The sequence below is a fragment of the Hemiscyllium ocellatum genome, chromosome 9 (genome assembly GCF_020745735.1).
Source record: "Hemiscyllium ocellatum isolate sHemOce1 chromosome 9, sHemOce1.pat.X.cur, whole genome shotgun sequence".
Taxonomy (NCBI): Eukaryota; Metazoa; Chordata; class Chondrichthyes; order Orectolobiformes; family Hemiscylliidae; genus Hemiscyllium; species Hemiscyllium ocellatum.
The window spans coordinates 35,406,639-35,418,770 of NC_083409.1; the positions used below are offsets into that span (position 1 = coordinate 35,406,639).

The 12,132-nt window shown below is 40.1% G+C and overlaps 1 protein-coding gene across 3 annotated transcripts in view; it reads right to left on the reverse strand.

Moving 5' to 3' along the window:
* Positions 1-513: 513 nt before the first annotated feature.
* Positions 514-12,132, reverse strand: part of LOC132818656 (uncharacterized protein C1orf21-like) — a 199,011-nt gene continuing 187,392 nt past the window's right edge. For all 3 annotated transcript variants that reach the window (XM_060829673.1, XM_060829672.1, XM_060829674.1), the window contains exon 6: positions 514-1,295. In XM_060829673.1, the coding sequence (XP_060685656.1) occupies positions 1,257-1,295 (39 nt within the window). In that variant the 3' untranslated portion in view covers positions 514-1,256. The remainder of the gene's footprint in view (positions 1,296-12,132) is intronic.

A 12,132-nucleotide genomic window follows, 5' to 3' on the forward strand; every position in this document is an offset into this window, starting at 1 on the left:
ATCACAAGTATAGTTTTCAAATTTCATTAATCTTTACAGAGCTGCTTCACTTGCCCAGAGGGCTGTGAAGATAACAAGATTCATTAACATCACTAAACCTTAATCTTTATGATTTGGTGAAAAATATAGCATGATAATGTCAGTCATAATCATAGAATCCCTACAGCACACCGACCCTCCGAAGAGCATCCCATCCAGATGCACCTCCCGACATTATCCCTGTAACTGGCTAATCTAGCTAGCTTACACATCCCTGGACACTATGGGCAATTTAGCATGGCAAATTCATCTAACCTGCACATCATTGGACCCTGGGAGGAAAGCAAAGCACCCAGAGGAAACCCACGCAGACACTGGGAGAACGTGCAAACTCCTCACAGACAGTCATCTGAGGCTGGAATCGAACCTGGGTCCCTGGCACTGTGAGGCAGCAGCGCTAACCGCTGAGCCACTATGCTGCATAACTCAAAAAACCATTTCATGAGACGAAAAAGCAATAGCAAACCACAGGGAGAAACTACAATGTTTTTATTAATAGAAAAAAAATCAAAATGTTGCTGGGAACACTGCTAAAAGCAACCATATTATCCGGCACCGAGACAAAAAGCTTTTATATATATATATATTTTTTTGGATAGGACAGGTGCTTATCAGTTCTAACAGAGCGAATAAAAGTTTTTTATTCAATGCTTTGTATCCAATTGTCAGGTTTATTAAACAGCGTCCTTGTAGAAAGTAACAGAACCGTTGCCACTTGTGCATTTCACCCATTCACTGCTTGTAGGCATGACTGAAGGAATCAAGAACAGGAAGAGATCTATGCATGGTTGCATCAATCCAAATTCACAAGATCTGACAAATGCCTTTCACAGATTTTTAAAGTTCAGAGAAAGCTTGTGTTTCCAAACATGACTGTAACATCAAGTGAACCATGCAAAGTTTTCAAGCAGGCCTCCTATTACTTATGTCACCAGTTGTCTTCCTTGGAATTTGAGACGATGTTCGAAGTTGCATACTTGCGGGCACGAAAAGAAAGAATGCAGAAAGGAAATCATTAGCAGCAAAGAGCATTGATAGTTCTCAGCGATGCTTGCATTTCCATTCGCAAGGAAATGTTAGTCCCATAATGTAGCACGCAATGCCAAATAGTCTTCCACCTCCAATGTAGTCTTATTTGCAGTGGTAACTTGTACATACTGATCTGGCTTTAGTCTATATACACAGTGGTAGTCGTACAATGTGTAGGAGGATTGGCACTATGTAACATCCTCTTCTTCTGAACAGTAGTCACGCCCCTGAAAAAATAAGCATTAAAAAGAAATTTAATGAAGAATCGTCTTCCCTGAAATAACTTATCCTTAAGGCATTTAATGCACCAGTAATGCATGCAGATAACAATAAGCCTTTGGAAATTAACTGCTATTTGCAAGGCAAAGTAAAACTACTTTGTAGTCTGAATTTCAATTTTATTTTTACTCAAAGCACACATTTTAGGAGGCAAGCACATTTTATGAGCTACCTGTAGCCAATTTGTTGTAGAAGTTGTATTGCCAGTTTAATAAAGTCAATTGCATTTTTTGCTAAAAGTGTTTCTTTTCCGTCCCCCAAACTCCTATTGTATCTTTTCTGTTCAACACACCTTGATGCAAAGAGCACAAGAGATTTCAGGAAAGACTGTAAAGCATTAAAATGATGAAAAAGTAATACGCGAGGAAATCCAAACATCCCACAGAAGTGTGGTAGTCACTAATGGTATGAAGATTGCAATCAAACACACAATGCGACCCAAACAGTGATTTGCTAAGTTGTTAGCAGCATCTCCCTCCCCAGTGGCATTGTGGGTCTACCTATATTTAATGGACTGCAACAGTTGAAGAAGACAGCTCACTGTCAACTTCTCAAGGGCAAGAAAGAATGGACATTAAATGCTGAACCAGCCAGCAGTGCCCGCATCCATTACTGAATATAAAAAAGGATACCTTTAATAATTTGATCGACAAAAAGTAGCAATTGCTCCAGAAACAACAACAGGATGGATCAAACAATGAATAAAGACCCTTTATATGGGCGAAGAACCCATCCAAATGGCAGCTTTGGAATTATAATCCTAAAGGCCAAGGTTAAATCTCTTTAATACAGTCAACTGAATGCGAAAGAGAAACCTCTTGTGGGCCACAAAGTTGAACCACAAGGCTCAAGAAAAGGAACAAACTCACTTCACTTGGACAGCTCATGGAAAATATGTTTTGAGTAATTTGGTTTGGATTTCACTCATGGAAATCTTATTGATGCTTCTGTTACCTACAAACTCAACCCAAGTCACTGGCCTCTATAAACTCCATATCAGTTAAGTCTCTGAGAGTCAGATCCTATCACATTGAAGACCCCATCTTCCATCAACCTCCATCCTTGCTAGTACACATTAACCAAATGTCACTGTTAGACAGAGTCTACATACAGTATGGAAACAGACCCTTCGGTCCAATCAGTTCATGCTAGCCATAATCCCAAACTAAACTAAGTGCACCTGCCTTCACTTGGTCCCTAGCCCCCCAAACATTTCTTATTCATATACTTCTCTAAACCTCTTTTACATGTTATAACTGGACCCACATCCATCGTTTCCTCTGGAAGTTCATTCCAAACATGAATCACTCACTGTGTAAAATAACTGCCCCTCTGTATTTTTAAAATCTTTTTCTCTCACCTTAAAAATCTGCCCCCTTAACTTGAAATCCCCCATTCTAGGGAATAGATACCTGCCTTATTTATAGCCCTTCTGATTTTATAAACTTCTATAACGTCACTCCTCAACAACCAATGCTCCAGTGAAAGAGGTCCCAGCCTATCCATCTTCCCATAATTCAAACCCCTCCTTTCCGAGCAACATCCTGGTAAATCTCTGCTGAACCTTCTCCAGCTTAATAATATCATTCCAATAACAGGATACCAATATTCCAGAAGAGGCCTCACCAATGTCCTGTATAACCTCCACACAACATCCTCTCTCCTATATTCAAAGTAGGACAAAATTACTGCAGATGCCGTAATCTGTACTGAAAACAAATGCTGAGGATCATAGAGGGTCAGGCAGCATATATGGAGAGACAGCAAGCTAACGTTTCACGTCTAGATGATGCTTCATCAGAGCTGATGTGAAGTATAGGGGGAAAACATTTATGCTATATTTGTGAGAGGAGTTGAAGTGTAAAGTGCTGGTGGAGAAAGGATATTGATAGAATAGATTAAGTGATAGGAATGTGAGAATGGCAGAACAATGGTGTGTTTAATTGCCAGACTTGAAAATTGGACAATCCCATCGGGATGGGGAGAGAGGAGATAGGGCATGGTGATAGAGAATGTAACAAGTAAAGCTAAAAGGGAAGGAAAGGAATAGGAGTCAGTTCACAACTTGAAGGTGTTGAACTCATTTAAGTCCAAAAGGCTGTGAAATGCCTAGTCTGAAGATAAAATGTTATAGAGTCATAGATTCATAAGAGATATACAGCAAGGAACAGATCCTTCAGTCCAACTCATCCATGCTGAGCAGATATCCCAACCCAATTTAGTCCCACCTGCCAGCACCTGGTCCTTTTTCCTCCAAACCCTTGATATTCATATCCCATCTAGATGCCTCTTAAATGTTGCAATTGTACCAGCGTCCACCACTTCCTCTGGCAGCTCATTCCATACATGTACCACCGTCTGCATGAAAACGTTGCCCTTTAGGTCTCTTTTATATTTTTCCCCTCTCAGCCTAAACCTATGCCCTGTAGTTCTGGACACCCCCAACCCAGGGAAAAGACTTGTCTATTTATCCTATCCATATTCCTCATGATTTTATAACCTTCTATAGGGTCATCCCTCAGCCTCCAATGCTCCAGGGAAAACAGCTCTAGCCTATTCAACCTCTCCCTACAGCTCAAATCTTCCAACCCTGGCAATATCCTTGTAAATCTTTTCTGAACCCTTTCAAGTTTCACAACATCTTACCAGTAGGAAAGAGACTAGAACTACATGCAATATTCCAACAGTGGCCTCACTAATGTCCTGTACTCAATACTCTGACCAATAAAGGAAAACACACCAAATGTCCTCTTCACTATCCATTCTACCTGTGACTCCACTTTCAAGGAGCTATGAACCTGCACTCCAAGGTCTTTTTGTTCAGCAACAATCCCTAGGACTTTACCATTAAGTGTATAAGTCCTGCTGAGATTTGCTTTACCAAAATGCAGCACCTCATATTTATCTAAATGAAACTCCATCTGCCACTTCTCAGCCCATTTGCCCATCTGATCAAAATCTCATTGTAATGTAAGGTAATCTTCTACGCTGTCCACTACACTTCCAATTTTGGTGTCATCTGCAAACTTACTAACCAAATCTCCTATGCTCACATCCAAATGATTTATATAAAATGATGAAAAGTAGTGGACCCAGCACCGATCTTTGTGGCATTCCATAGGCCTCCAGTCTGAAAAACAGACCTCCACCACCACCTTCTGTCTTCTACCTTTGAGCCAGTTCTGTATCCAAACGGCTAGTTCTCCCTGTATTGCATGAAATCTAATCTTGCTAACCAGTCTCCCATGGGGAACCTTGTTGAATGCCTTACTAAAGTCCATATAGATCACATCTACTGCTCTGCTCTCATGAATCCTCTTTGTTACTTCAGTTTGCGCTATGATTCACTGGAACACTGCAGCATGCTTAGGGCAGACATGTGGGTATGCCAACAGGACGCTGTGTTAAAATAACTGGCTATAGGAAGGTTGGGGTTGTGCTGCATTGCGGTCACCCAATCTGCGTTTTGTTTCTCCAGTGTAGAGTAAGCCACATTGGGTGCTCAGCAATGAAGGCAAGCATGCTAAATGCTTTCGTAATTACCCTGGTTATTTGTGATCCAAACTTCAAAAGAATTAGGAACCGGAACCCCAAGGTTTCTCTGTTCTACAACATTAATCTCTCCCCCACCCCCCAATCCCATCCCAGGGCCAACCCTCCAACTCAGCTCCGCCCTCTTGACCTGACCTATCTGTCCACTTTGCTTCCCATCTATCCACTCCACACTTCCCACCAACCTACCATCATCTCCTACCTTTGCCCACCTAATGCTATCCCACCTACCTTTCCTCAACCCCACCCTATTGCCCCTATTCATCTCTTAGCCCCCAGTCCTGATGAAGGGTTATGCCCAAAACATCAACTCTCTTGCTTATCAGATGCTGCCTATCCTGCTGTGCTTTTGCCAGTGTCATGCTTTATTAATTCCAAAATTACCCAAGACGCAACTTTCAATTGTATAAGCCCTGCCCTTCTTTGTGTTACCAAAATGCAATATCTCACATTTATCCAAATTGAACTCCATCCGCCACTCTTCAGCCCACTGACCCAACTGATCAAGATCTCTGTAATCTGAGATATCCTTCTTCACTGTAACACTATACCACCAATCTTAGTGTGATCTGGAAATGTACTAACCATGCTTTCTGTATTTTCATCTAAATCAGTTACATAAATGACAAACAAAAGAAGATCCATCACCGGTCCCTGTGGAACACCACTGGTCTCAGACTTCCAATCTGAAAAGCAACCCTCCACCATCACTCCAGCCGTTAAACCAATTTTGTATTCAAATGGCAAGCTCACATTGAATCCCAGGTGAGTTTTTTTTTCATAGTTTCTAAATATCACTCGCAAGGCCATCACTTATTGTCCGTCTCCAAATGTCCTTTACAACACTCATCATTGTCTGGGCACACAATTGTCCCATTTGACTTTTGCAACATCTCTACTTCCATTCCTGATGCATTCCAATGTTCCTATCTTTGTCACATAAAGGATGCTTGGATTTCATTTGATTCACACTACTGCAGATCCTGGAGTATTCGGAGCATTTTGAACATGGCAACTTGCAATTGTTTCAAAACAATTTCCTCACTAAACTGTTGAAAACACATCTCAAAAATGTCAGCACCATGAAGAGGGGGAAAACTCACAAATTACTGACTTACATCAGTGCAGGCAAAAAAAACCCCTAAACTAATAGTTGCAAATTTTAAGTGCATTCATTTCTCTGTGGGATTGATTATACAATTCCACATAGGGCAACGTAATTGCATGGATCAAATCAATCATCTGACTGGCCTGATTGAAGCAACTGCACTGCATGGCAATTAGCTAATGAATGTCAAACAGGAAGCAGAAAGTTTCTCTTCAAGGTTTGTGACAACTAATATCACACATCAAAACCCTGAAACGTTACCAACATTACAACTTGCCTTTGTAATTTTTAGAAACATGAGCTTTTGTGAATAAAGTACATTAGATAACCTAAGTTGTCACACCATAAAGGCTACATCCAATTCAGCTTGTTCAAATGATATTTGGTTTGTGTTTATGTCTGCTGTTAATACTCATTTATGTTTGTAGTTAATACTTACTATTTCATTACTTGTTAAACATAGTACCTAAGGTGTTTACCCAGTTTCCTGTATACTGTGCATGAAAGGCCTGAGACCATGGACTTTCTCCATTAGTGGAGAAGGTAAAGTTGCCATAGTCCTACTGGATCTTAGGGCTGCTCTCAAATTGCAGAGAGAGATGACTGGTAGTGAGTCTAACCTGAGGGTTATCACTGCTCAGGTAAGGGGAGAGCTTGAGAAGGAAGGTCTTTTATGGTAAGTTCAGCTGGTGTGGAAATTGAACCAAAGTTATTGGCATCACTTCGTATCACAAACCAGTCATCCAGCTAACTTAGCATTACAGCTCCAACAACCAGGTTATTATCCTTAATGAAGAGGGAATCTTGCACCATGAGCCCAAGTTATGGTTTTACCATAGCTATTCCAGTTTTAGCTCACATGCTGCCCCCTCCAAACTATATCACAAATTGCTTCAGTTGATCTAACCTGATGGTGAAGGAGGTAAATGATCATTCAGCCCAATTCCCAAAGAAAGGGCTCACTTTGGCCCTCAAGGTCAGTTTGAATCGGTTGCTGATGCATATCAGTCCACGTACCAACACGCAGATTGGATCAGAATATGATCAGACTGTGCATGCATAGAGAGATTTAGACCCTGGGCTTGGCACCTCCTCATGACTGCATCTTCCTCATGGACTTAGCGAAAAATTTCACACAACATGACTGGAGAGAAGCATCAGCCCTGTATGACTCCAGATATATCAGAAAGTTATTTGAAATACCACCCATTGATTGAAACAGCACTACTAATGTTTGTCTAAAACACATGGATCCAATTTCAGCAGATTCCAAACTGCATTGTGGCAAGTGTATGCATCATAACTCTCCCTTGTAACCATGTTCTCTTCGTTTAATTGCATATCTACTAATTAATAGACAAATACATAAGGATCCCAGTTAGCTTTCTTTTGTTTAACCTATTTTTCTCATCAACCTGTTCAGAGATGTTATTACACACATCTGGAGCAGGTGGGACTTGAATCCGGACCCCTCCGTCCAGCGATAGCAACATTACCTCCGTGCTTTCATAGATGGCTCCTCATATTGTCCAATTGTGGTAACTGATACTTTACTAACCATCAACTCTGCAGTATGTTCCAACAAATATAATCACCCTGTTTGTATAATCCAGGACCGAATGGTCAAAATCCTTCAGGACTGCATTTACACAGAAGTTGTATCTATTGCTGACAATTTCCTTGACAGGATGTTATGCTAGAATTTCCCATAAAGCCTCATTGCCTATGACCTTGATGAACAGAAAAACCAACAGGGCAGGTTAATTAAAGATGATGTCTATCCCTAACTCTTAAAGGCCATTGAGGAATTAACCATTTCCGATTTCAGTCACTGTTACAGTGAACCATTGCTATGTGCCTTCACAGTTCAATGATGATGCAATTTGTTTTTATGAGCTCATGCTCAGTGAATAATGGATAAAAGAGATGGATCTTAAAGAATGTGACAAATACATTACATAAATTATGGAAAAAAATTGTTAAGCCATCAATAGAACAAAACTTTTGACATCACTTATCCACTACAAATAACAGCCGAAATATGTTATCATGATTTTTGGTACCATTTGGTAATTGTTTGCTATGTAACAAGACAAAGAGAACTCATCAGGGATATTGCTCATTTTGCTTTTCTGTTCACTTGTTGTTTTCAATTATTATAAGCATGAAATATGAACAGAAACTTACTCCGTAGCTCCAGCCAATCCCACTGAAAGCACAGTCTTACAAGATACTATCATAAAACAGTTACAATGATATCGTGGAGACATGTGAATGCACAGAACAAGCGATGGATGAAGTTCTATTTATAACATGGAAAAATGAGATAACGTGCAAACATGACCTGGGCCAAATCTTGTAGGGAGCAAGCAGATTCACTGGGACAATGGTTAAAAAAAAGAAACATTTTGTGAGACCTAGAAAGAACTTAAGCTCAGCAGTTAAAACAAATCACAGCAACAGTATTTGGAGAGCAGAGTAAAGGCAAAAAAATGTTGAACTTTAAGTGTGAAAACGAGGAGTAAATATTCTGATTGATTTCCTTCTCCAAGTATTCACAAGAGGAAACATGAGCAACAGATAGCAAACAAATAAAACTCCATTTAAAAACAATGGTTTTGATACCAATTACCAGATAGTTGTCCTCACTTGTTGAGAGACCATGAATTTGAGAGACATTGGTGATCATTACAGGGAGTCACTGTAGAATCCCTAAGTGTGGAAGCAGGACATTCGGCCCACCGAGTCCACACCGACCCTCCAAAGTGCAACCCATCCACACCCACACCTTATATTTCATTTGGGTGACCCACATAGCCTTCACATTTCTGGACACTATGGGCAAATTATTATGGCCAATCCACCTAACCTGCACATCTTTGGACTGTGGGAGGAAACCTATGCAGACATGGGAGAATGTGTAAACTCCACACAGAGGGTTGGTTGCCCGAGGCTGGAAATGAACCTGGGTTTCTGGTGCAATGGAGACCAGGGAGCTACCTATAGAACATAACCAGGCTAACAGTGTCCATATTCAAAAAAGGGGAACAATACAGACACGAGCAGCCACTGACCTACAAATCTCACTGCTACGTGGTGTAATCAAAATTATCTCCACAAAAAGAATGTAGTAAATAGCAATTAATGTGGATTCAGAAGGGAAAGATTGTGGCTGGCCATGCAATGTCCTTTAATTTTCCAAGGAAATTGTGGAAATCTCCTTCACAATGTGCTTCTAGACCTTCAAAAGATAACTGACAAAGCTATGAGAATTCAGACCAAACTGTGAGAGCAACATTTGGAGTACTGTGTACAATTTTGGTCACTCTGCTATAGGAAAGGTATTATTAAATTGGAGAGTGCAGGAAAGATTTATTAGGATGGTATCAGGATTGGAGGATTTGAGTTATGGGAAAAGGCTGGGACTTTTTTTTGACTGGAGCGTATGAGTTTGAGATGTGACCTTCTAGTGATTTATAAATTCATGAGGAGCATAGATAATGTGAATAGCAAAGGACATTTCCCTCGGGTTGGGGAGTTCAAACTCAGAGAACAAAATTTTAAGGTGAGAGGAGAAAAAGGGACCAGAGGGGCATCATTTTCACACATAGGGTGGTGTGTGTATGGAACGAACTGCCAGAGGAGATGGTAGTTGCAGATATAGTTACAATAGCAAAGAATGATTTGGATAAGTACACAAATAGGAAAGGTTTAGAAGGATATGGGCCAAGTGCAGCCAAATTGGACTAATTTAGTTTGGGAAATTTGGTTGGGATGGGCAGGTTGGACCGAAGGGTCTGTTTCCGTCTGTATGACGTGTTTCAGTCAATTTAAAAGGGTAATTGGTGCAAAACAAGTAAAAAAGTAGTAATATTGGGTTGAGAGATTGTCACTCAGTGATGGGACTGCTACCTTTTCTATTTTACATATTGATTTGTACTTAAAAGTTGAATGAGGTCTGTTTTGCAGATGATATCTAAGTAGGTGGAGTAGTGGCATCAGGAGAGGGATATAATAAATTGTACAATGAGTTGATGATAAATGTAAATGGGCAGAGCAAGTATGGAGTAAAATTCCTTTGAAAACAATGAAGCTTGAGACATCAGAACCTTGGTTGGTGGTCAAATAAATGTCATTGCTGATCAGTAACTATCTTGTGAGTAAATGAAAGTCATTGGAATCCTGAGCAAGCTTGACTTTTAGTCCAGGAATACTGAAACAGTTCACAAACATTTCTAAACAACATTACATGATGCCAACTGCAACTAGGTAGAAAAATGCCAGAGAAAATTCATGAACTGGAAGTTTTATATACTCCTTATACCTATCTTAAGCTGCAGCAGTTGCATACAAAAATGAGAATAACTTCAAGCTTTTGTGATGAAAGTTCACTATCTTCCATAACATAGAGCAAACCCTTCCCTTTCAGTTAAAAAAAATCATGAATTTTATAATCTACATTTCAATGCAGGCATGGTGGAGCATTATGAGTCAGAAACAGAACTAGTAACATTACTGATGCTGACTGCCTTCCAAGGATATAAAAGCACTTGTGCACTAAATAATATTGTCAATTTGTCCGTGCCACCTGGTCTGTTCAGTGTACCCAGCATTTTCTGCTTTTGCATCATTTAGAATCTTATTCTCTTTTAAATGTGAGAAATGGGCATCACAGCCAAGGCCAGCATTTGTTACTAATCCCTAATTGCTCTTGAAACTGATTGCCCTCAGAAACAACCTAAAGAATGGTTAAAGAGTCAACTACCTTTTGGTAGGTCTGGATTCACATGCAGGTCAGACCAGGTGAAGATAGCAGATTTCCTTCCCTGAAGGACATTAGTGAAGCAATTGGCAATGGTTTTGGTCACATTCAGCTAGCTTTTTGCTTAAAATTCCAGATTTTATTGAATTTAAGTTGCACCATCTGCCGTGGTGGGATTTGAAGCCATGACCTCTCAGAATTAACATGAGGCTCTGGATTACCAGCCCTGTGACATGATCATTACCATTGTCTCCCTGATTAAGCTGCTTGATAATCTGAGCTTCTAACTTTAACACCAAAGTGGATGGAAGAACGTTGCATTGGTTACTGATTCAATCAAATGAAGCATCTGGCGAAATGAGGGTTGAGTTTTTGTTTGCATGTGTTGATAGTGCATCTTACATGGAACAGGAGAATCGATGTTTCGGGCATGAGCTCTTCTTCAGGAATCCTGAAGAAGGGCTCATGCCCGAAACGTCGATTCTCCTGCTCCTTGGATGCTGCCTGATCTGCTGCGCTTTTCCAGCAACACATTTCCAGCTCTGATCTCCAGCATCTGCAGTCCTCACTTTCTCCTAGTGCATTTTATATGCTCAGTAATCCAAACTCAGCTTCTGGGAGTGTTGAATGGAAATATACACCAAATTCAACAGTCTGTTGAACAGCCTTAAAAATATAATAGAATTTACTTAACAAACATATTATTCTTGCTTATTTTTCAATATGCTACTGCTGTAATTCTTCTGAAGGGGTTAATGTTGGAAACTACATTAAGCTCCACCCTTAATGTGAGAATATCATACAGTCTTGGTTGGGAAAATTAATAGGATAGCTCTCGATCTCTAAGGGGACAAATATGTCCTCTCAGTTCAGGATGACAATTGGGAGATAATTTCTAGACTTAAGTGATGGTTGGCAACATCTTTATTAAACAATAAAAGGAAGTTGTGATGTGGAGATGCCAGTGTTGGACTGGATTGGACCAGGTAAAGAAAAATCACATGACATCAGGTTATAGTCCAACAGGTTTATTTGAAAACACAAGCACCAGGTGAAGGAGGAGTGGGGCTCTGAAAGCTGTTGTGCAATTTTTGACTTTGAACATGAAGTTGAGACTTGTTGGATGGCCAACATAAAATGAATTCATCTCATTGTTGTATTTTAACCAGCTAACTATAGATCAGGGGAGATGGTGCTTTATTGGTAATCTCAGTTAACCAGTAATCAAAAGTTGAAGGATATGGGTTCAAATCCCTGCACTGCAGCTGATGGAGTTTACATTCAATTCCTAAAACTTGGAAATATAAAACTGGTCTCAGTTTGATAATGGTGACCATGAAAACTGTTATCGATTGTTGTAAAA